Raw genomic sequence first — 22952 nt, 5'->3', positions numbered from 1 at the left:
TCTCTTGTATGGGATAATGATATTGTCTTCCATCAATTTTAATATTAATTCTATGTTCCAATATTGTATTTCATCATACAAGAATAATGCTCAAGAAGTTTTAGCAATGTAGGTATACTGATATTATTATAAAAAGGAAAAATTAGTTTGTTTGTCTGTAGAATAGAATAGAATATATCTTTACTCAAGTAGACTTATTATAAGTGCTTTTGAATCGTTAACTAGTTTAATTTACCACTGGTTCGGAATGCCGCTCCTACCGAGAAGAACCAGCAAGAAACTCGGCGGTTGCTCTTTTCAAGTGATCAGTTTACAATATTTGTCGCTGATAGTTCCTCTTGTGTTGGGGGCAATACGTAGAGAAACTTTCAGCGTTTATAAAATAACGAAGGTATGGCCCTCACGGGCTCTTAGTCCAATAGTGAGGGATAGATCATAATATCACTGGTAATAGGTCAGTAAAGTAGGCCAGAGATAAACAGCCATTTCTATTGTGAAGTACTAGAAATTAATCTGCTTTGTAGTACCTACAGCTGCAATTCTGAAGCCAATTAAAAGCCAAAACATATTTTTTGAGTTGTCGCCAAAAACGTGGAACTTTAAAAAAAACAATGTTACTAAGAAATAATGCTATGTAAGACCATCATTTTTTAAATTTTTATTTTGTATCTTTCTTTTTAAATATTATTTTTTTGAAAATTTATACGTTTTTTGGCGTTGACTTGAATTATTTTTTTACTTAACAGTTTTGTTAAAGAATATCAGATTTATGCGTATGAACTACAAAGCTGGGCTATGGTCTCAGAACCTAAGCTATGGTACAAACTATAACTATACCTATGTTATATTAGTTATATTAGTATGCTATATTAGTTATATAAATATAACTAAACTATAACTATGGTAAGAAATCATGGAGAATCAAAAGTGTAGGTACACCACAATGATTGAAAAGTTTTTCAGAAAATAGTCCAATCCCTCTATACGTAGTAAATAACACTTTGATTTGATTCCAGAAAATTCAATGTCCGGTGCATCAACGTTGAATACCAAGAAACAGCGGCAAAGGAACTACAGACAGAGCTCTATGCCTAAACTAGGCCTACAAGATGACTACGGTAATAATTCAAATACTATCATAGTATTATAATGGCGCCGATTCTGTTGTCTTTCTCTAAATTAAATTTAGAGTATCTGCATCTTTTTCTTTTGAATATTGCTAGAAAGGGACGGAACATAAATTTTACATTTAAAGACTGTAAATTTTAGTGCACGCTTCCAATTTAAACAATAGACTCGCGTCTGGCAGCTAAAGTCACGAGATTTGACAGTTCTAAATTAAATTTAAACCTGTCAAACTGTATCGATCATTTTCATATTACATTTGTAAGAAGAGGATGCGAATACTCTAAAATTTAGTTGTACTCAGAATCAGTACCAATAATCATTTTAAATTTAGCGTTTCTCTTAAAAATCAGTCAAGTTGGAGTTTGAGTCTCTATCTGACACACGAAGCGGTTCGTACCATGTTTGTACTTTGTACCTACCATCGTATAAGAATCAAGAAATAATTATAATTAATTTTTTTTTCAACTTTCACTGCGGTCATTTTTAAATTTTTATAATTTTTTGTTATAACAGTAAGAGAAATACGTTATAACAGTAATAGAAATACAAATGAAGCGAAATTTTTTGATGGCCTGCCGACTGCCATCTTCAAACAATCTCCTCATTGATCTCGCCATCATCAGTATAATATCATCATCACCTCAAACCATCGCTGGCCCGCTACTGAGTACAGGTCTCCTCTCGGAATTAAAAAGGTTAAGGCTACTAGTCCATCCACTCAAGTCAAGTCAAGTCAAGTTAGTCAAGTGAGGATTGGCAGACACACCAAGAACATTATGGAGAACTCTATACAGTTTCATTTTAGCGTTTAGACTATCGTCAGTGATTTCCAGTGACAAAACTGCTTTACTCATGTATTTCGTCGACGGTAGCCCACAATTAGTTTCGAACCCATCCGGGGTCCTTTTTCACAGGGACTCATATCGCGCACGCGTCGCGGGTGTGTCTCAACCGCGACGAGTTGGAAAAAGGACCCCGGATGGGTTAGAAACTAGTCGGGGTAATGATGACAAAATACGTGAGTAAAGCCGTTTTGTCATACATATACAACGCTATAAAGGTTTTCTCACGATGTTTTCCCTCACCATTTTTTTTAAAGAATATTAGCCATGTCAAATGACTATAGTATTCCCTTTTCCTCTCCAACTAAGCGTCAGACAGCAGACTTGTGCTAGGAGTAGGTACGACAATAGTGCAACGGGCGGGGTTTGTACCGTCGACCTTTCGGTTTTTCAATCCACTCCTTTACCGGTTGAGCTATAGGCTTTACATCATTAAAGCAAGTAATAGATATTTAATTTAATAAAACGCACAAAAGTTCACTGTTCTGGTAAATACTAAATGTAAAACTTAATAATTGACCTCAAATCATGTAGATTTTAGTGGAAAATTTAATGAAAACACTGTAACTTTCAACAAAACGCTCCGATTCAATGGGCAAATATATTTTTATGGTAACAACGCTTTGGATTAAGGGCGGGACAACATTTGCTTAGGACCCGCTGTCATTTGTGTTCTCATTAAACTCTCTAGTTTACTACCCCTAGTTTGGGATCAGACCGTGTGTGTTGGGTGTTTGGTTGGACTCTTACAAGTTAAAGTTTATGTGGTCAGTTAAACAGCTACAATATGATGATATTTTCCAATTATAGTATAGGTCCTTCAACCTTCAAGTCAAGAGTGAATAGGCATCTTATAGGCTAGCGCGCTCCATCTTAGGTCGCATCATCACTTGCCACTTGGTGATTCGCTCTCTCAGTTTCTAACACTGAATGATACCGACTCCGACCACCGAGCTCATTTTTCAGCGTTTTGTTCACCAGCCCCTCATTTTTAGGGTTCCATACCTCAAATGGAAAAACGGAACCCTTATAGGATCATTTGTTGTCTGTCGGTCTGTCAAGAAACCTACAAGTAACCTACTTCCCGTTGACCTAGAATCATGAAATTTGGCAGCTAGGTAGGTTTTATAGCAGACATTAGGGGAAAAATCTGAAAACCGTGAATTTGTGGTAACATCACACATAAAAAAATTAAATTGTGGTCATGAAATAATAATTAGTATGTATTTTCAATTTTCGAAGTAAGATAACTATATCAAGTGGGGTATCATATGAAATGGCTTCACATGTGCATTCTAAAACAGATTAGTACGGAACCCTCGTTACGCGAGCTTGACTCGCACTTGGGCGGTTTTTTTTGGTCTGGTGGGAGGCCTCGGCCGTGGCTAGTTACCACCCTACCGGCAAAGCCATGCCGCCAAGCGATTTAGCGTTCCGGTACGATGCCGTGTAGAAACCAAAGGTGTATGGGTTTAATAAAAACTGCCATACTCCTTCCAGGTTAGCCCGCTCCCACCTTAGACTGCATCGTCACTTACCATCAGGTGAGATTGCAGTCAAGGGCTAACTTGTATCTAAATAAAAAAATAAAAAAAAATACCCCCTTACTTCTATGTTGTAACCACTGAAAGCTAAACTGATCAGAAAACCTTTTTCAAACTGAGTTCTCTTCTAGATGGGCAGCAGAACTACATGAACATGGGAGTGTGTCGGACGGAATCGCTGAACATTCAGCTGGAAGTACCTCCAGGACAGACCAGCGGACTGACAGTGCACGACGAAAACGCCGCCTTGATCATTTCCCATGTTGCCCCACAGTCCACTGCCTATCGGTAAGTCTGATTATATAGATAGGTTAGTACTAGCTTATGCTCGCGACTTCGTACGGCTGGACTACACCTACACAATTTCAACCCTCTCTCCAAGCATATCTCTCTCCATCACCTGTTGAGTGACTTTAAGCTTCCTTATAAATAAATAAATAAATAAATAAAATAAATAAAAGTTTATTCAGCTCACAAAACAAGAAAATACAAAAAAACATACAAACCAAATGTTACAAATTAAAAAAATTAAAACTAGGTAAGCTTAAAACTACGAGCTCGACAGTACTAAAAAGAAAAATGATGTCTTGTTTGAGCTGAAAAGGCTACTGCCTCAGCGTGATGCTGCAGTATTTGACTACTGCAGCGCTGATTTTCAGGCAGAGCCCTAGTGTCACGACCCGACAACGAAAGTGTTCTCTATAATATAAAAATCAACTAAAATAAAAAAAAAAGACTTCATTATTAGTGGAGTAATAAATATAATATATATATATACATATAGGATATTACATATATACTTAAACACATGTAAACTTATACACATACAAAATGTAGGTACGACATGTTGTTATGAGGTTTATAGTCACTAAATTCTTGCAATTATCATAAAATATTTTAACGTTTAAACTATCGTGAGTGACTTCCATTATATACAATATCTGTCACCGGCTGTACTCACGGATTCAGTCGACGTTAACCCGACTAGTTTCGTACCCATCCAGGGTCCTTTTTCAAGACCCTAGACAGATATTGTATATCATAAACTAGCTTATGCTCGCGACTTCGTCCGCGTGAACTACATACATTTCAACCCCCATTTAACCCACTTAGGTGTGGTATTTCGAAAAATCCTTCCGTAGTGGATACCTACTCTTTACAAAGAACACACCCTCTAAATTTCATGACTCTAAGACTAGCGGTTTAGACTGTGCGTTGATATGTAAGTCAATCAGTCAGGACTTTGAATTTTATACATACAGATAGTGATAAAATATGTATTTTTTTGATTTTTTGGTTGCCTGGAAGAGATCGCTAGGTAGCCATAAGACTGCCTGATTATATAAGTCCCGCATATTGCTATTGCGCTGGAACCATGTCTCATTAACATCAAAATGACGTCATTTAGACGTCAGCCGAAATAGAAATATACCATCAGCTCGAAACTTCAGTTTAGTGCTGACGTCACTAAAATGGCAGCCACACGCATTAGCAATTTGCGGGATTTATACCATATGTTTTTTCTGTAGATACTTACTAATTTTGTGGTGTACAATATTTTTCCCAGGTCTGGCTGCTTACAAATTAGAGACAGGGTGATGTCAATAAACGGTCACGATAATCTCACGGTGGATGTAGCAAATGAAATATTGCAAAGGAGGAACGACTCTCACAATCCAAAGTACTTGACTCTTAACGTCGAATTCAGTATGCCGAATACGATAGAAGCCTCCAGTGGAGTGTTTAATGTTAAACTTGCGAAAACTTCCGCTGGACTCGGTGTTACTATCACAGGTGAGAATTTTAAACTAGTATCTATGTTTCTGATAATAACATTTTAGGGCCATAATCCATTCAAATCAGAGAATATGAATATTATGAAATAACTTATTAAGAAAACTAGCTTATCCTCGCGACTTCGCGTGGACTACACAAATTTCAAACCCCTATTTCACCCCCTTAGGGGCTGAATTTTCAAAAATCCTTTCTTAGCGGATGCCTACGCCATAATAGCTATATGCATGCTAAATTTCAGCCCGATCCGTCCAGTGGTTTGAGCTGTGCGTTCATGGATCAGTTAGTCAGCCAGTCAGTTAGTCAGTTTTTCCTTTTATATATTTAAGACTAGCTTATGCTCGCGACTTCGTCCGCGTGGACTACATAAATTTCAAACCCCTATTTCACCCCCTTAGGGAATGATTTTTCAAAAATCCTTTCTTAGCGGATGCCTACGCCATAATAGCTATATGCATGCTAAATTTCAGCCCGATCCGTCCAGTGGTTTGAGCTGTGCGTTGATAGATCCGTCAGTCAGTCAGTCACCTTTTCCTTTTATATTTAGATAGATTACAACTAGTCTCTCCTTCTCCCTTTCAAAAATGTGTTATTTTCCTAATGTTTATTATTTTGTTTATTCTCGTAAAGGTTGCAAACAAAAACTTCTAAGCAATGAAGAGCCAATGGTCATATCGGACATTAAGCCAGGGTCAGTGGCCCATCGGAGCGGTGCCCTGGCCCCTGGGGACCAGTTGCTAGCTATCAACGGACAGCCCTTACATAACTTATCACTGGTAAGTAATCTGTTTCTCAAACCGTAGTTTAAAGTTGACGTTTCAAAAGATATTTGTAAAAGACCTACTATACTTGTACTAGGTATACTAAGTACCTAATCATGCTTGCAAATTTGTCCGCGTGGACTATAAAAACTTCAAACCCCTATTTTACCCCTTGGTTTGAGAGTTGAATTTTCAAAAATTCTGGCGTATACCCAGGGGAGATGCAGGTTCAAATTCTGAAGATTCCGCAATTTTTTATACTTATTTATTTAAAACTAGCTGCTCCGGCGAACTTCGTAACGCCTAACAGTCGATTCTTTAATTTTTTAAATTATTCTCTCCGTAAGAACCATTCTCATAGTTCAAGGAATATTATAAAAAAAGAATTAGCGAAATCGGTTCAGCTGTTTTGAGATTTGCGATCAGCAACACATTCACGATTCATTTTTATGTATAGAGAAGATTATTTTGTAATTTAGTTTATGTTTATCGAGTAATTGACTCTAAAGAAAACTCAAATGTATTTTTTCTAACACTTCTTAATATATAAAAGGAAAAGCTGACTGACTGACTTACCGACTGATCTATCAACGCACAGCCCAAACTACTGGACGGATTGGCATTCAGACAGCTATTATGACGTAGATTTCCACTAAGAAAGGATTTTCGAAAACTCCTCCTAAGGGGTTTGAAATTTGTGTAGTCCACGCAGACGAAGTCGCGAGCATAAGCTAGTATATTAATAAAGAAACATCTATGATCTACCTACGTAGAATTATGTAAAAAAGTTCAATTGAAAAACATAAATATGTGAAAACTTAGAAATTATAATTAACTAACTTTCACAGGATACCGCCTTCAATATCCTTCAGAACTCCCCCGAAGATATTATAACTTTGAAGATCCGAAAACGTGACCTCACAGAGGACTGGTCCAATATCCACAAACACAACGCAAAGATGACCTTACAGAGCTTCAGTAACATCGAAACTAAGGCCGTAGTCCACAGCGGGGAGGACTCAGGCCATCACACGGATAGTCCGAATAATAGTGCGAAGGAAAGTGAGAGGAGTCATGGTAGTGACAATGGTAATACTGCGGTTTTTATGGTGGAAATAATTAGGCAAGAAAATGGGCCCCTTGGATTGACGATTGCGGGTAGTGAAGATATTGCGCAGCCTATACTGTTGAGTGGTCTTATTGAAGGTAATTATTTTATTAGAATCTAAGATAGTCTAGAGGTTAACACGTTCGCCTCCTAATCGGAGGTCGGGTGTTCGTTCCCTAACCTTTCGGAGTTATGTGTTTTTAGGGTTCCGTACCTCAAAAGGAAAAACGGAACCCTTATAGGATCACTTTGTTGTCTGTCTGTCTGTCTTTCGTTCTGTCAAGAAACCTACAGGGTACTTCCCTTTGACCTAGAATCATGTAATTTGGCAGGAAGGTAGGTCTTATAGCAGACATTCGGGGAAAAATCTGAAAACCGTCAATTCGTGGTTCATCATCATCATCATCATCATCATCATCAACCAATAGACGTCCACTGCTGGACATAGGTCTCTTGTAGGAATTCGTGGTTACATCACACAAAAAAATGAAATTGTGGTCATGAACTATTAATTAGTATTTTCAATTTTCGAAGTAAGATAACTATAATATCAAGTGGGGTATCATATGAAAGGTCTTATGGGTATATTATAGGTGAATAATAGCTTTTGAATTATTGTGCAAAATGTCGAAAAAAAAACGACTGTAGTACGGCACCCTCGTTGCGCGAGCCTGACTCGCACTTGGCCGGTTTTTACTTTGTTTTAATAATTAAATATCTCAATTGCTTTAAGGGTGAAGAAAAACATCCATGCCTGAGAGTTCTCCATAATGTTCTCAAAGGTGTGTGAAGTCTGCCTATCCGCACTTGGCCAGCGTGTTAGACTATGGCCAAAAACCATCTCACTCTGTCACTCTGAGGAGATCCGTGCTCTGTAGTGAGCCGGCGATGGGTTGATCATGCTTATGATGATTACTTTTTTATTCTGCAGGTGGTCTTGCGGAGAAATGTGGCAAACTGGCAATAGGCGACGAGCTGTTAAGTATAAACGGAGAGAGTGTGCTAAACAAGCCTTTATCTGAAGCTATCAAGCTGTTGCAGCAAAGCGGAATGCGGGTCCAGTTGCAAATGTGCAGGAAAGTCACAGGTAATGTCATTGAATTAAATTAACGAACACAAAGTGCAATCATTATGTCTTTCAAAATAGTACTTGTAAAGTAATTTTATTACATTTGTATAGTTAAGTCTCTTGGTATTTTTCACTATACGACGACTCTGGGTCAATTTTGGGCCATCTACTTTTCGTATCTGATTGCCAATTTGGCGTTAACAACAGAGTCTTGGCATAATGACTTCCATTTCGCTTGTAATAAAAGTTACGGCTCCTCCGTGATTGCATGGAAAAAATTGGGTGTCGTGGTCAAACAATTTAAGTTTTTTCATTAGATCGCTGCAAAAAGTCGCGATATTGGCAACAACAATAAACAAACTTCCGCCAGTATAGCTACATTGTGCAAGACGTCGTTCAAATAATATACAGAATTCAATATTTTGAGCAAGTTTTATCTTAAATATATAAAAGGAAAAGGTGACTGACTGACTGACTGACTGAATGACTGACTGACTGACTGATCTATCAACGCACAGCTCAAACTACTGGACAGATCGGGCTGAAATTTGGCATGCAGATAGCTATTAGGACGCAGGCATCCGCTAAGAAAGGATTTTTAAAAATTCAACCCCTAAGGGGGTGAAATAGGGGTTTGAAATTTATGTAGTCCACGCGGACGACGTCGCGAGCATAAGCTAGTTTAAATATATTACAAGGTGTAACCAGAACGCTGGCAAAAACGAAGACAGGTGACAGTACTGATGATTACTGATATTATGATACCATAAAAACGCGAAATAAATAAATAAACGAACCTATAATTTTGTCAAAGTTTACGATATATCCATACTATAATATTATAAATGCGAAAGTGTGTCTGTCTGTCTGCTAGCTTTTCACGGCCCAACCGTTCAACCGATTTTGATGAAATTTGGTACAGAGTTAGCTTATATCCCGGGGAAGGACATAGGCTACTTTTCATCCCGGAAAATTGATGATTTCCCACGGGATTTTTAAAAACCTAAATCAACGCGTACGAAGTCGCGGGCATCAGCTAGTTGCAAATAAAACAACTGACTGACGCCAGAGGTCAACGAACTTTATGTAAGTAGGTCACTCGGTGTGGCATTGACCTGAATTTTGCACCCTCTACATTACGGTTTTGAATGATCTATCAACGCTGAACTCAAACTACAAGACGGATCGGGCTGAAATTTTGCATGCAGATAGCTATTATCACGTAGGCATCCGCTAAGAAAGGATTTTTCAAAATTCAACCCCTAAGTGGGTAAAATAGGCATTCGAAATTTGAGTAGTCCACGCGGACGAAGTCGCGGCAATAAGCTAGTATATCATAATATTCGCGCACTAGTCTAGGTATATAGTGGCGGTCTGTGGAGAGAGCTCGAGGATTGTGAAGTAGGTACAATATCGACAAATAAAAACATCAAATTAATCGTGGTATGTACTCGTTATCTACATTAAAATATATCGTTAAACTACGAAATAAGTTTAAATTCACAGGTTCATCAGACTGTGCAGAGTCCAGTGTGAGAGATTCCAGCCATTCCACGTCCAGTCCAGGGTTGTCTAACGACAGTGCAGTCGAGTCCTGGGATCAGAACACACCAGTACGGACCAGTGTTAATTGTGGTACGTGTAATATCGTAATTACAGTATGCGGCCTAAAATGATGTACATCGACATTTAGAAGGAGATAGCAGATTTGTAGAGCACTGTCTTTGTCGTTGACACCGACAAAACGTCATATAGATATGAGTGACAGAGACAACGCTCTACAAAGCCGAAATCTAAATATATAAAAGGAAAAGGTAACTGACTGACTGACTGACTGATCTATCACTTCACAGTTAAAACTACTATGACACATAGCTATTATGACGTAGGCATCCGTTAAGAAAGGATTTTTGAAAATTTAACCCCTAAGGGGTCAAACGGCTTTGAAATTTGTGTAGTCCACGCGGACGAAGTCGCGACCATAAGCTAGTGTCATTATAAAGGCCGATGTACATTACTTTCTGCCGCGTACTGTACTTTGCACACCTTTTTAAGGCGAGTCACCGAGGCGGGCAGCGCGGCTTTGAAGTAAACCGCTTGGCAACGTTCAAATTCTGTGCGTCAAACGTTAAATTTGAATTTAATAAATTATAGAAGTCCTGTTGAAAACCAAAATTTAGCAGGTTCTCTGTAGTACTTAAAGACAAATATTTCCATATAAAAATTATTTGCCAAGTCAGAAATTTAAGTATTAAATAATTCGTTTTAGACTTTTATTTCGGCTTATTTCAAGATTTTATTTGATCGAGTGAAGTACTTCCTATTGTGTATCAAAGTAGCACATTCTTTAGACAATGTCTTTAGGTATATTGTATATTTTTAGCATGGCCATTATTTAATAGTTAATACCTAAAATATTTGATCTAGCAAACCAGTTTTTTCCGCTTAGCCTCGGTGACTTGCCTTAAACATACAGGTTTCCTCACGAAGTTTTCCTTCACCGTCAAAGCAAGCGGCGGCGGGAGCTGTGCGGATGTGTGGGGCGTCACCACCCCGATTGCCATCTCGTTCTGTCGCGTACTATACTTTAAAAAGTAACTCGAATAATACTTGCAAATGAAATTTCCACCGCAGCATCCGTGAATATTACGAGCTTTATAAGATAAAAGATGAGCGTATGAATACTTCATTTTGGTCCACCGTGAGATAGCTTATATCTTACAGGATTCCCTTCATAAATTATTCTTATTACAATGGACCCATTATTTCATAAATCAGTTCTGTTTGAGGCTTTGTTAACAATAGCCAAATAAGAAATATTAATACAAATAGAACTTAGAAATGACCTTGATCATAGATATCTAAATATATAAAAGGAAAAGGTGACTGACTGACTGACTGACTGACTGACTGACTGACTGATCTATCAACGCACAGCTCAAACTACTGGACGGATCGGGCTGAAATTTGGCATGCAGATAGCTATTATGACGTAGGCGTCCGCTAAGAAAGGATTTTGGAAAATTCAACCCCTAAGGGGGTGAAATAGGGGTTTGAAATTTGTGTAGTCCACGCGGACGAAGTCGCGAGCATAAGCTAGTGATAAATATAATTCGCTATATAAAAAACTTACAAACATGGTGCAACGTGCAGCACGCAACATGCATCGCCCGCTCTCCCGCTACTTACTTAAAATGCAGAAAACGCATGCACTAAGCAGGCAATACGCACCAACACCACACAAATCTTCTAAAGCACACTCAACGTACTTTTCACACATGCTGCATATGCATGCATATGATGCACTTGCATCATGCGATATGCACCATCCGCATAAAGTGCAGTGATGGTATCATACAGTATTGTCTGATATGGCGGATTATAGTGTATTTGAGTGTATTGAGCTCGTCGCGTTGTTTGATCCTGCGTATTATGGACTTCTCCAAAGAACGCTGTCATTCAATCCAATCTTATCCATCAGTCTGTTTGCGTCCACTGCTGGACATAGGCCTTTACAAGAGCTCGCCACCAAACACCACCTTCTTTAGGTCATTAGTCCAGAGGGGTGGAGGGTGGAGGTCCACACTGCGCTTACCTACCGGTACGCACTCCACTCTAGAACACGTCTGCCCCATCGGTCATTGGTTCTGCGACAGACATATGACCCGCCCAATTCCACTTCAGCCTGCTAATCCTTTGAGCTATGTTGGTTGCTTTTGTTCTTCTGCAAATTTCCTCGTTCCGGATTTTATCCCTGAGCGTGATACCCAACATAGCTCGTTCCATAGCGCGCTGAGCGACTTTTAGTTTGTGGACGAGGCCAACTGTCAGTGTCCACGTTTCCGCTCCATACGTCATCGCAGGTAGGACACACTCATTTAAGACCTTAGTCTTAAGTCATACAATCCACCTTCACGATAACACATGTTTGCATTCGATGTTGACAGTATAAAACCTATTGTGTAACGGATATGAACGCTTGGAGCTGTAATGCCGCAAACAAATTCGGTATTCCAAAACGAATTCCCACCTTTTCATTTATGTATATTTCATTCACCGTCCAATTTGCAGGTAACTCCGAGGTAATAGAATACGCGGTGCCGGACAAAACTAGAATAATTGATAAGCAGCCCTACTCTCCGACAGATGAAGACAAACTTATGGCATGTAGCTTCAATTCTGCGTACAACGTGCACGACTTACCTCTGCCTAACTACTCGCTAAATAATTCCCTAAAGACGTTCCACTACGAGAACACAAATATCATTCCCGAGAATACGTTAAAGAATAAACAGAATATAACAAGAGAGGATGATGTCCAACAAATTGAAATACTGACGTCGAACATGAAGGATTGTCAGTTACATAACATGGAGAAGAACTCTTGTAAATGCGACTACGTACAAATGGGGCCGTACGGTATTGTGTCCCCTAAAATCCGCAGGCCGAATTGGGACAACGATTATTTGAATAACGGTATTTATACCGTGACTACGCCCCAGAAGTCACCGCACAAACCTAATATCCCCGGCACGAGTTTTCAATTTTCCACGAGTCCTATTTATGAAAATGACGCGCCGAGTAAGTTGCCATATTTTTATATTATTATGTTTTTGACGTAAGAAATACAATTTTATATTTCTCTAATATAAAAGCAATATATTGGTTCTTGGTACGTCTCACTTCGTTCCTATGGTACGTGACAGGTCGAGATAACAATCGGGCTGGGGGCGCCCCGCACAGCTCCCGCACTGACCTGGTGCGGGCTAGCGTAGGTGACGTGCGGGTGTCCGGGGCGTCCCCCCGCTTCATAGTCCAACTGCCATCTCGACCTGTCGCGTACTATACAACCCAATCCATTACTAATATAACATTAGTTGTTTGTCTGTCCGCATTTTCACGGCCGGGCTGGCCGTGAAAATGCGGACAGACAATCAATTTTGACGAAATCCTCAGTACAAACAATATAATCTATAGAGCGTACTTACATTTTGCTCAGACATAAGACACTGTAAAAATGATTAGCCAACGTTATATTGCTGAAATTTAAATCTAGTTTCTTTTAACTAAAACTTAGGTAAGTCTAAGGGAATTTAAAGTACGCTCTATGGATCTTAACTTAGGTCATTGATTTTCACTGCAGAATATTTCTGGACATCACTACATATATCAATACCCATATTATAAATGCGAAAGTGTGTTTGTTTCTTGGTTTGTTGTCTTATTGGCTTGTTGGTTTGTCCTTCAATCACGTCGTAACGGAGCAACGGATCGACGTGATTTTTCATGCATGGGTATAGTTTAAGACCTGGAGAGTGACAAAGGCTACTTTTTATAGGTACTAACATAGGTTTTTATAGGTACTAACATAGGTTAAGGAATTGTTTCTGTACTAACATACAATTATGGGTGTACTTATGCCTGAAATAAAAAATTATTTATTTATTTATTTTTATTTATTCCGGAAAATCAAAGAGTTCGCACGGGATTTTTAGAAACCTAAATCCACGCGTATGAAGTCGCTAGTATTATATTATTAAAGACGTCTACATGGATGAAAATTTGTGTTTCGACTTTTGCTAAATAAATTATTTTCGCTACCACGCCCAAATCACAACCCAAATGTTTATTGAAGTCAAACGGCTTTAGATTGCGAAAATTTATCTCGCATCCACAAAGCCATCATTATGACTGTCTTTTGATATTCCCGCTTTACATGATACATTATAATGTATTATGATACATCACAATACATCTGTTTCAGGTCTTTACAGCAGCGATACCCTTTCCCCCGCGCGTGGCTCCATCCATCACGTGATTTTGTACAAAGACGCTATTTACGACGACTACGGGTTCTCAGTCTCAGACGGATTATACGAAAGGGGGGTGTATATAAATCGGATAAGAAAGGGCGGCCCCGCCGACATTGTTGGTTTGCTGAGGCCGTATGATAGGATTTTGCAGGTACAGACCTAGTATTTGTTAGTATATTAGTATAGTCAGTGGCGTGCACAGGGTTTGAAGCCAGGGTAGGCATTAGTTAGGTAGGAACCTGTTTACTGGCAGGTCATAATGAAAAATATGCATTGAGCTATTACAACTGGGGTAAGCAGTGCATCTATGCCTCTATGACCTGCACGCCACTGAGTATAGTCTATTAAATATATAAAAGGAAAAGGTGACTTACTGACTGACTGATCTATCAACGCACAGCTCAAACTACTGCACGGATCGGGCTGAAATTTGGCATGCAGATAGCTATTATGACGTAGGCATCCGCTAAGAAAGGATTTTTGAAAATTCAATCCCTAAGGGGTGAAATAGAGGTTTGAAATTTGTGTAGTCCACGCGGACAAAGTCGCGAGCATAAGCTAGTTGCTTATAAGATATGCACTTAAGGGTGGAATTTAGAAAAATCCTTTCTTAAATTTCTAAATACTTACTCTTTACAAAAAATCACACCCTCAAAATTTCATGTCTCTAGGACCAGCGGTTTAGGCTGTGCGTTGATATATAAACCAGTCAGTCAGGACTTTGAATTTTATATAAAACTATCTTATGCTCGCGATTTCGTCCGCGTGGACAACACAAATTTCAAACCCCTATTTCATCCCCTTTGGAGTTGAATTTTCAAAAGTCCTTTCCTTCTTTCTATTCCCACGTCATAATAGCTATCTGAATGCCAAATTTCAGCCTGATCCGTCCAGTAGTTTGAGCTGTGCGTTGATAGATCAGTCAGTCAGTCAGTCACCTTTTCCTTTTATATATTTAGAAGAGAAAGATGGGGAAGAAGATAGCTGAATGTTAATTTGTTTTACAGGTAAATGGTACGAGGACGGTAGACTACGACTGCTGCTTGACAGTTCCTCTCATAGCTGCTGCTGGAGACAGACTTGAGATCGTGGTACAGCGGATGGCGACGTCTAGAGTAAGTTTAATTTCATTCCTACTTTTCAGTATTAAATATGTGTGCCCAACTTGAGTTGAGTTTTGAGGTTGAGTGAATAATATTAATAATTATAATATTTCTGCTCCCACTTTTGGATGTCCGTAAACTCTACTTACTTCTTTCTTTCTTTCAAAATACGTTCGATAAACTGATATGGTAAGAATAATAATAATAGCTAGCCAAATAAAAAAGTAGTATAAGTAGTAAAATATGTGTGCCCAATTTGTGGTAGAGTGAATAATATTTCCGCTCCCACTTTTGGACGTCCGTAAACTCTACTTGTAATTTATCATCAAAGCCTACACAATATATAATATTTAATTGCTACTAAGCGATTTATTCTTATATTACTTTTTTTAATTGGCTAGAGCTATTTTTATTATTCTTACCATAACAGTTTATCGAAAGGATTTTAAAAGAAAGAAAGAAAACTTTTTTACTTGATCACTACAGTACAATGAACAACTTCAATAAACCTTAATACTAATTTAATTAATCTACATAGTTAATTATACTTATAGGTAAAAATAAATATTTTTTTCATAAAAATAAAAATATTATAATATTGAAACCATTACAAATAAGCTTATTGCGGATAAACTGGGGATAGTACGTTTCTTCGTTATTATTGAATTTACTAAGAGCAGCATTATAAAAACCTTCAGATCAAAAGGAAAGGTAAAACAAAAAGTCATTAAGGAGGGAGAGGCAGGGCTTTTAGGGTAGGCTAAATGTTCCCGAAGGCTTTGAAGTAAGAGTTATCCTTATTAAAGTTTCATCAGTTGCCGGCACACACAAAAAAACCCGGTCAAGTGCGAGTCAGACACGCACACGAAGGGTTCCATACTATCATACAGAAAAATACATTTTTTTTTATTTTTTTTGTGATGTAACCACGAATTCATGGTTTTCGAATTGTTTCCTTTATTTGTGCTACTAGACATTGTTACCTGCTAAATGTCATGATTCTAGGTCCACGTAAAGTACAGTACGCGGCCGAAAGAAATGTACATCGACCTTTAGAAGGAGATAGCAGATTTGTAGAGAACTGTTTCTGTCGTTGAGACCCACAAAACATCATATAGGTATGAGCGACAGAGACAACGCTCTACAAAGCCGAAATGTCATTCTAAAGGCTGATGTACATTGCTTTCGGTCGCGTACTGTACCTACACTATAGGTTCTGATTCCCTTGTCGGGTTTTGACAGATACGACAGACCGACAACGAAGTGATCCTACAAGGGATTCTTTTTCCTTTTGAGTTACGGAACCCTAAACATTGGCTTTCTTCTGGACTCCACAGAATCACTAACGCCAGCGTAGCAGGCCGAGGCATGATGAATTAGATACATTTACAGTTATAGTACGCGACAGGTCGAAATGGCAATCGGGGAGGGAACGCCCCGCATACCCGCACAACCCCCGCGCTAACCCGGTGGGGTATAGCGCGGGTAACGTGCGGGCTCATACCCCGTTTGCCATCTTGACCTGTCGTGGACAGTACGTGGCCCGAAGAGGCACAGAATAGGGACTTGTTGAAAAATCTGAGAAGAGCTTTCAGATATAAGACAGTACAGGCTAATTAAGATTATATTCATTAAGATAATTAAATCATTTTGAAGAATCACGAGATATTATTTTATTTAATGAAGTAGGTAGGTACCACGCGAGGAGAGAACATAAAAAACATAATTTTTGAACTAGAACTTTTTTCATATTCGCGAAATAAACTTATACCTACTTACAACTAAATTTATGTCCCGAATATGAAAAAAGTTCGGGAGCTTCAATATAAAAAAAAACTATAAATTATGCTGATTACCAGCTTTAAAAGTTTGTGAATGACGGCTGTGACAGACGAACATACAACAAGGTGAAGCCTTGTCTGTATATCAGTCTGTCCTGTCTGTCAAGAAACCTATAGAGTATTTCCTGTTGACCTAGAATCATGAAATTTGGCAAGTACCACCTACCGGTCCTATAACACACGTAAATGGTAAAATCCGAAAACAGTGAGTTTGTGGTTGTAACCAAAATACTAATTAGGTATTTGTAAAAATGCTAATTAATTACTAATAATTAGTATTTTCAACTTTCAAAGTAAGATTACTAGAATACCAAGTGGGGTATCATATGAAAGGGTTTTACCTTTTCTAATTCTTCTTACCGTTCATAATTCTTAAACAGTTTTTATTTATTTTTATGCATAATAGTTTTTGATTTATCGTGCAAAATGTCGAAAAAATACGACTGTAGTACGAAACCTTCGGTGTGCGAGTCTGACTCGCACTTCGCCTATTTTTTGCTTTTGAGTATGGAACACTAGAAACATTAAATAATATATATAAAGAAAAATGTATACACAGATAATCGTCTTAATCCTTGTAATATAAAATTCGTGTATTGAAAAAACCAGAATAGAAAAAGTGCTCTAATTTCCCATCAATAAGAGTGAATTTTGCCTATACAATAGCTACTCATATATTACTGCATATGTAGTATTTGCATGTCGTGGTGTAGCTATGGTTACCATAAGTAAAATCAGTAAACTAGGACAAGGAAAGGAGTTCGCAAAATCTTGGATTTTTGTGCGAAAATCCTGACATACATATCTGCCACAAATATAATAAATAATAGGTACCTTTAAATTGTTATTATTTATTTATGAAACAAAATACCTTAAATTAGGTAACAATATCCTTTAAAAAGTCTTTTTCTCATCAATATTTCTCAGAAATAAAAACTTTCCTAGACACAGGAAGCTTTCACTCTGTTTTTTCAACAAAGAAATAACAAGTTTCTTAATCATCACTTTTTTAAGGACTTTTATCCTTTTAATGTCAGGATAATATTATAACAAGTTGTTTTCTACCTTTACCACAAAGAAGGTAGGGTCTAGGGCCCGTTTCTCGGATGCTCAACTTGATGTTTATTAATATTTCAAGCAAAATTATTCTGTCCTTACCTAAAATAATCAAACACAAATAAAGTCTCTAAAAGTAAACGTTTTAATCAGTGATGAGCAAAAATTTGAAATCCGGACTGGCCGGACGCTCCCGGGACGCCCTCCAAACCAGGACAAATCCGGGAAAACCCGGACGGATGGCGACCCTAGATATAGCTAAACCATCTAAACCTTTTCACGTGCGGGTGGTTTTAACGAATTTCCCCTAAGGCCTTCATTTTCGAGCTATTTCTTTTCGATAAAAAATTCCTGTTAGACATTATCGTTCCTTTGAAATATTGGTACGTGAATAATGTTTTTTTTTCATTCACGAGCACAAATTGAATTGTTCGAAGTTAAATTAAATGTCTAGGCTATTAAAAAGTTTGCTGTGTTGTGCGGGTTGCTTTTTTCAATTATTTTGAAATTACTGTTCGAACAATGCTTCGGATATGAAACAATGAAATTCGTAAAAAAAATCATAAAAAAATTAATTGTTAGGACCGAAAATCCATTTGTCTTGGACATTATATTCAGTAAGGCAGTGACGTTTGGGGATAAGAGGCGGCCACTGAAAATCAGCGTTGGGGCACCTGGTACTTTAGATTTTCGCCATAGAGGTTTGTGTCTGAAGGGCCCGATGGCTCAACACAAGCTGAGTGGCCTAAGTACCTGTTCGAGGTGTTGCACTGCTGTACAAGACTATATTGCTCACACTCATCATCATCATCATCAACAACAACCGATAGACGTCCACTGCTGGACATTGACACACTACGTACCTATATACTGATACCTCGAATAAACGAACGACATAATTTAATTTAAATATCTTTATTGCTTAAAACTATCACAAAGAATTAAAAATACAGGATATACTTATAGGATATATATATTTCTTTTTTTAGAATATATATTTTTGTAAATATAAATTTTTAGAGGTAGATTATTTAAATACTGAAATATTTTATTCTGTGTACCTACTTACTACTTTTTGAAGTGAAATTTGTGAAAACTAACATTTAGTTTTTTGTTCCAGGACCTCAAAAACCATCGCTTAGAAGATAGTTCAAGCCCAAGTGACAGTAGTATCGTGACTAAAACTATTTAGTGCATAACCCGACTTTAGTGAAAGTACATCACAAACAATTAAAAAGTTCAGTTTTTAATAAACCTACTTAATTTCACTGAATTACCTAATGTGTACTTACAAGTTATAATATTAAATAACACTTAATAGATAATAATATAAGGTCGTGTAATATATTAGACTTAAAACTTAATATATTAGGTACCTAATATTGTTTTAATAATTTGTAAGTTAGTTGTAAGTTGTTTGTGCAAGTCGCCCGGATTTCTTTTGCTAGTTATATTTTTTCTTACATTTCCAAAAAAATTTAGGAGAGTTAGTTTTGCATCTTTTGAAACGACTAAATTATGTTTTTATAAAATGACAGCAAAAGCGAATGTAAACGTAATAAGTAAGGAAATCATAACCAGAGAAAATACTTTTAACATCAGAGGTAACGTTTAATTTCATCCATATTATAATGCCAAAGATTTGCTTCCACTTCGTTTCTACTTTCGTTTTTGAAAGGATAACGATGGAAGGGAACTTACTTAATTCATTTTAGTAAAATATGTTATTGTAAGTAATTTCATCCAAAAATAAATTTACACCTGTAAGTCTGTAAGCCGAAACGCACATCTACATTCTACTACAGAGTGAAAACAGGGCATCTATAGAGCGCACTCTGACTTTGCTTATGACTTGAGTTAAAACGAGACAGAGGCATATCTCTCACATAAATCTGTCTCGTTTTAGCTCAATCTTAAGTCTGAGTAAAGTCAAAGTGCGCTTTATAGATCTCAGACTAAAAGCGCCGATACGCAAATCACGTTTCTCTGAGAAGGTTTCTGTAACGAACAAACATCGATGTTGTATGATGAACAATGCAATATACTTTGTAAATTAGGATAGAAAGAAATATCGCAGACTGTATTTCGGTCTGGATTGGAGCCAAATACCCGCTATCTTTAGTACGGAAATCTTCGAAAAATATTGCATTTTAAAATTTGTTGCACAATGTTTTACACGGAATCGTGCCACAGCAGCTATATGAAATGAACATAACAGATCGTACAATATGTAAAAGCATAAAGTTGAAATATTTATAATATTGTGTACATACGAATAAAGCGGTTATTTTGTTTGTGTAACAGCCAATAATATCGACAATTAAAATAATATTCAACTGAGGCATCACAATATGGCGGAAAATCACTCCTATTCTTATTTGAACCGCAAAGTATACACAACTCGGTAGGCTTAGCCTTAGTGATCTCAACTGGGATTTATTAATAATTTATTTATTCTTCAAATTTACATAGGAACTGACCTAACCGTCGCACGGTGTAATAGGTATACGTGTCTATTGTGTGAGTCCATCTCTTATCCTGCTTTTTTTTGAGCAGACCTTCTGTTTCCTCTCTATTAATTTACTATAATGATTATGACAAACAAAATTGGGTAAGTCTCATTTTTTCAATAGAACTTGAGATCATTGGACCAAATGAGACAATTTTATCCTAATTTGTTCCATATACCAATTAAGATTTTTCTTTCTTTAATAAAAATCAATGTCATCAGGATCCGACCCGAAGGGTGCCAACGGGACCCTAAAAATTATCCTGATTACATTCCGCGACGAAAAAAGAAAAGTTTTTATGACGTTAAAGAAAAGACAGTTTGAGGTGAAATGCTAGTTAGGTCTATGGAACAAAAATGGTACTTACCTAAGTTTGTGATTTTTAGCATCTTATGAACGTTGCTAAGAACTTGTTGATGTTTAAAATAGATTAAAGGATTATCAAATTTTAAAATAAATGATAATAAGTACGAAAGACGATACTGAAATGTATATACCTAATAATATAATAATTAATATCTAAATATGTGTAGCGTTACTGTTGTTGACAGACTGATAGGGATTGTAACAGATATTTAGGTAGTTACTATGATATCAATATGTAATAGAATACTAACATCTTTGTTCACTAATGATGCTGAGAAGGTCGACTAAAGTTATTATCTGATTATAGTTGATACTAGAGCTAATGAAAATAATATTTAACATTATTTTAATGGGTCTTGTAATTGTAATTAGGGTCGATATATTATCTTAAATAACTTTTGATAATTTCCAACACGGTCCGCAGAGTGCCTGAAGGCTGTTTTATGCCAGAGCAACAACATGCGACAACGCGGCATGCTAAAATGAATATATTTTTTTACATGCGGCGGAACAGTGGCAGTAACAAATATTTTAGACCGAGTGTATCACGCGGTACAAATACGATTATTACGGTACGAAAGTGTGTCAACGATTATTGCTCATTTTAAATTATTGTAGCATACGGCCCTGTGGCATGCCGCCATGTTGCCCTGCGTTGTTTTGACGTAAAACATAAATTCACCCATTTATGCTTATTTTTTTTTATTTTTTTTTATTGAAAATAATGCTATATTTATGCTTAGGTATATTTATTGTGGAAAATCAATTGCAATTCCAGGAAATTAATGTAAGTTTCAATTAACAGTACCTAATGATTTATAGAAGAAATGTATTAGTTTTTAAAAACAATAAAACAAATACCCGTAAATACTTAATATATAAAAAATTTGATGTTTTTTTTTCTGTGTATGTACGAGTGTTTGAATCAATACTAAGTCTCTCTAGTTTTTTTTTGATAATAATTATAAGCATTTTTTTGTATACGACATTTTAGAAGCAATCATAACTAATTTCAGAACAATTCTGGCCGCTCATAGTTATATTATATTTATACGTTGATTCAATGATAGCTTTTTAAATAATAAAATAATATTTTAAATGAATGGTGGAGTAATATTTGCAAATTATGGATAGTCTAAATTTTTATAAGAAAAATATTATCTAAAAATTGTTACTAATTTTCACGAATATTTTAATTGAAATTTTAGCTATATTATTGTTGTGTAGCCAATTATTTCGTTAAATATAATTTTAAATGCATATCAAAAATTGCGAACCCAGCGGAGTTCCAATGACAGATTTAATAATAAGGTTGTTTTACGCCTGCGCAACAATATGCAACAGTGCGGCATTCTGTAGCAAATTATTTTACTCCGGTGTAACATCAGAGTTTGAATAATACGGTACGAAACTCTGCCACATAATGCAAGGTGTTGCCATGCCGTACTATTATGCAGCTCTCTGTGGCATGCCGCACTGTCGCACTAGGTTGCTCTGGCGTAAATGAAGCTTTATGAAAGAGTTATGCTAGAGCCTTTGATTATATTTTACGTATCCTCCTAAATAAGTATGTACATAATATTATGTTGCAATTTTTGATATTTATTTAAAACCCTTTAGGTAAACATTTTATGAAAAAAATGGTATACAACGCAGTTTAGTGACTTGAACATTGTAATACGCCGACGATATGTAGATAGTGATTTTTACATATTTATTTTTTATACCTTTTGAAGCTAAGAATAATTTATATTAATTGTCAATTATGTATAACTAATGAGGTATAGAGGGGAGCCTAGCTGCATTCGACTAATAAAATGATATGCGTGATTGAATTTGTTTGTTTTAATATAATGTTAATTAACGCCACAGCTTTTTTAAAATCAATTTAGACGAATAAGTTACTGGATTACGGTGGAAAGCGTTAGCGATTATTTTCTTAAATAAGAAATATTCAAAACGTGATAATATTATAATTATATCTCGTACATATTTTAATATGGCTGGTTACCATCCT

General features: G+C 36.8%; 1 protein-coding gene across 3 annotated transcripts in view; it reads left to right on the top strand.

Annotated features, from left to right (window-relative positions):
- Positions 1–21422, top strand: part of Grip (Glutamate receptor interacting protein) — a 377891-nt gene extending 356469 nt beyond the window's left edge. For all 3 annotated transcript variants that reach the window (XM_034968807.2, XM_069498721.1, XM_069498724.1), the window contains 11 exons: positions 1017–1118; positions 3646–3802; positions 5082–5308; positions 5939–6084; positions 6918–7275; positions 8109–8264; positions 9753–9881; positions 12318–12827; positions 14011–14210; positions 15067–15174; positions 19180–21422. In XM_034968807.2, the coding sequence (XP_034824698.1) occupies positions 1017–1118; positions 3646–3802; positions 5082–5308; positions 5939–6084; positions 6918–7275; positions 8109–8264; positions 9753–9881; positions 12318–12827; positions 14011–14210; positions 15067–15174; positions 19180–19251 (2165 nt within the window). In that variant the 3' untranslated portion in view covers positions 19252–21422. The remainder of the gene's footprint in view (positions 1–1016; positions 1119–3645; positions 3803–5081; positions 5309–5938; positions 6085–6917; positions 7276–8108; positions 8265–9752; positions 9882–12317; positions 12828–14010; positions 14211–15066; positions 15175–19179) is intronic.
- Positions 21423–22952: the final 1530 nt, after the last annotated feature.

The sequence above is a fragment of the Maniola hyperantus genome, chromosome 5 (assembly GCF_902806685.2).
Source record: "Maniola hyperantus chromosome 5, iAphHyp1.2, whole genome shotgun sequence".
Taxonomy (NCBI): Eukaryota; Metazoa; Arthropoda; class Insecta; order Lepidoptera; family Nymphalidae; genus Maniola; species Maniola hyperantus.
This window is presented reverse-complemented; position numbering and strand designations above follow the sequence as displayed.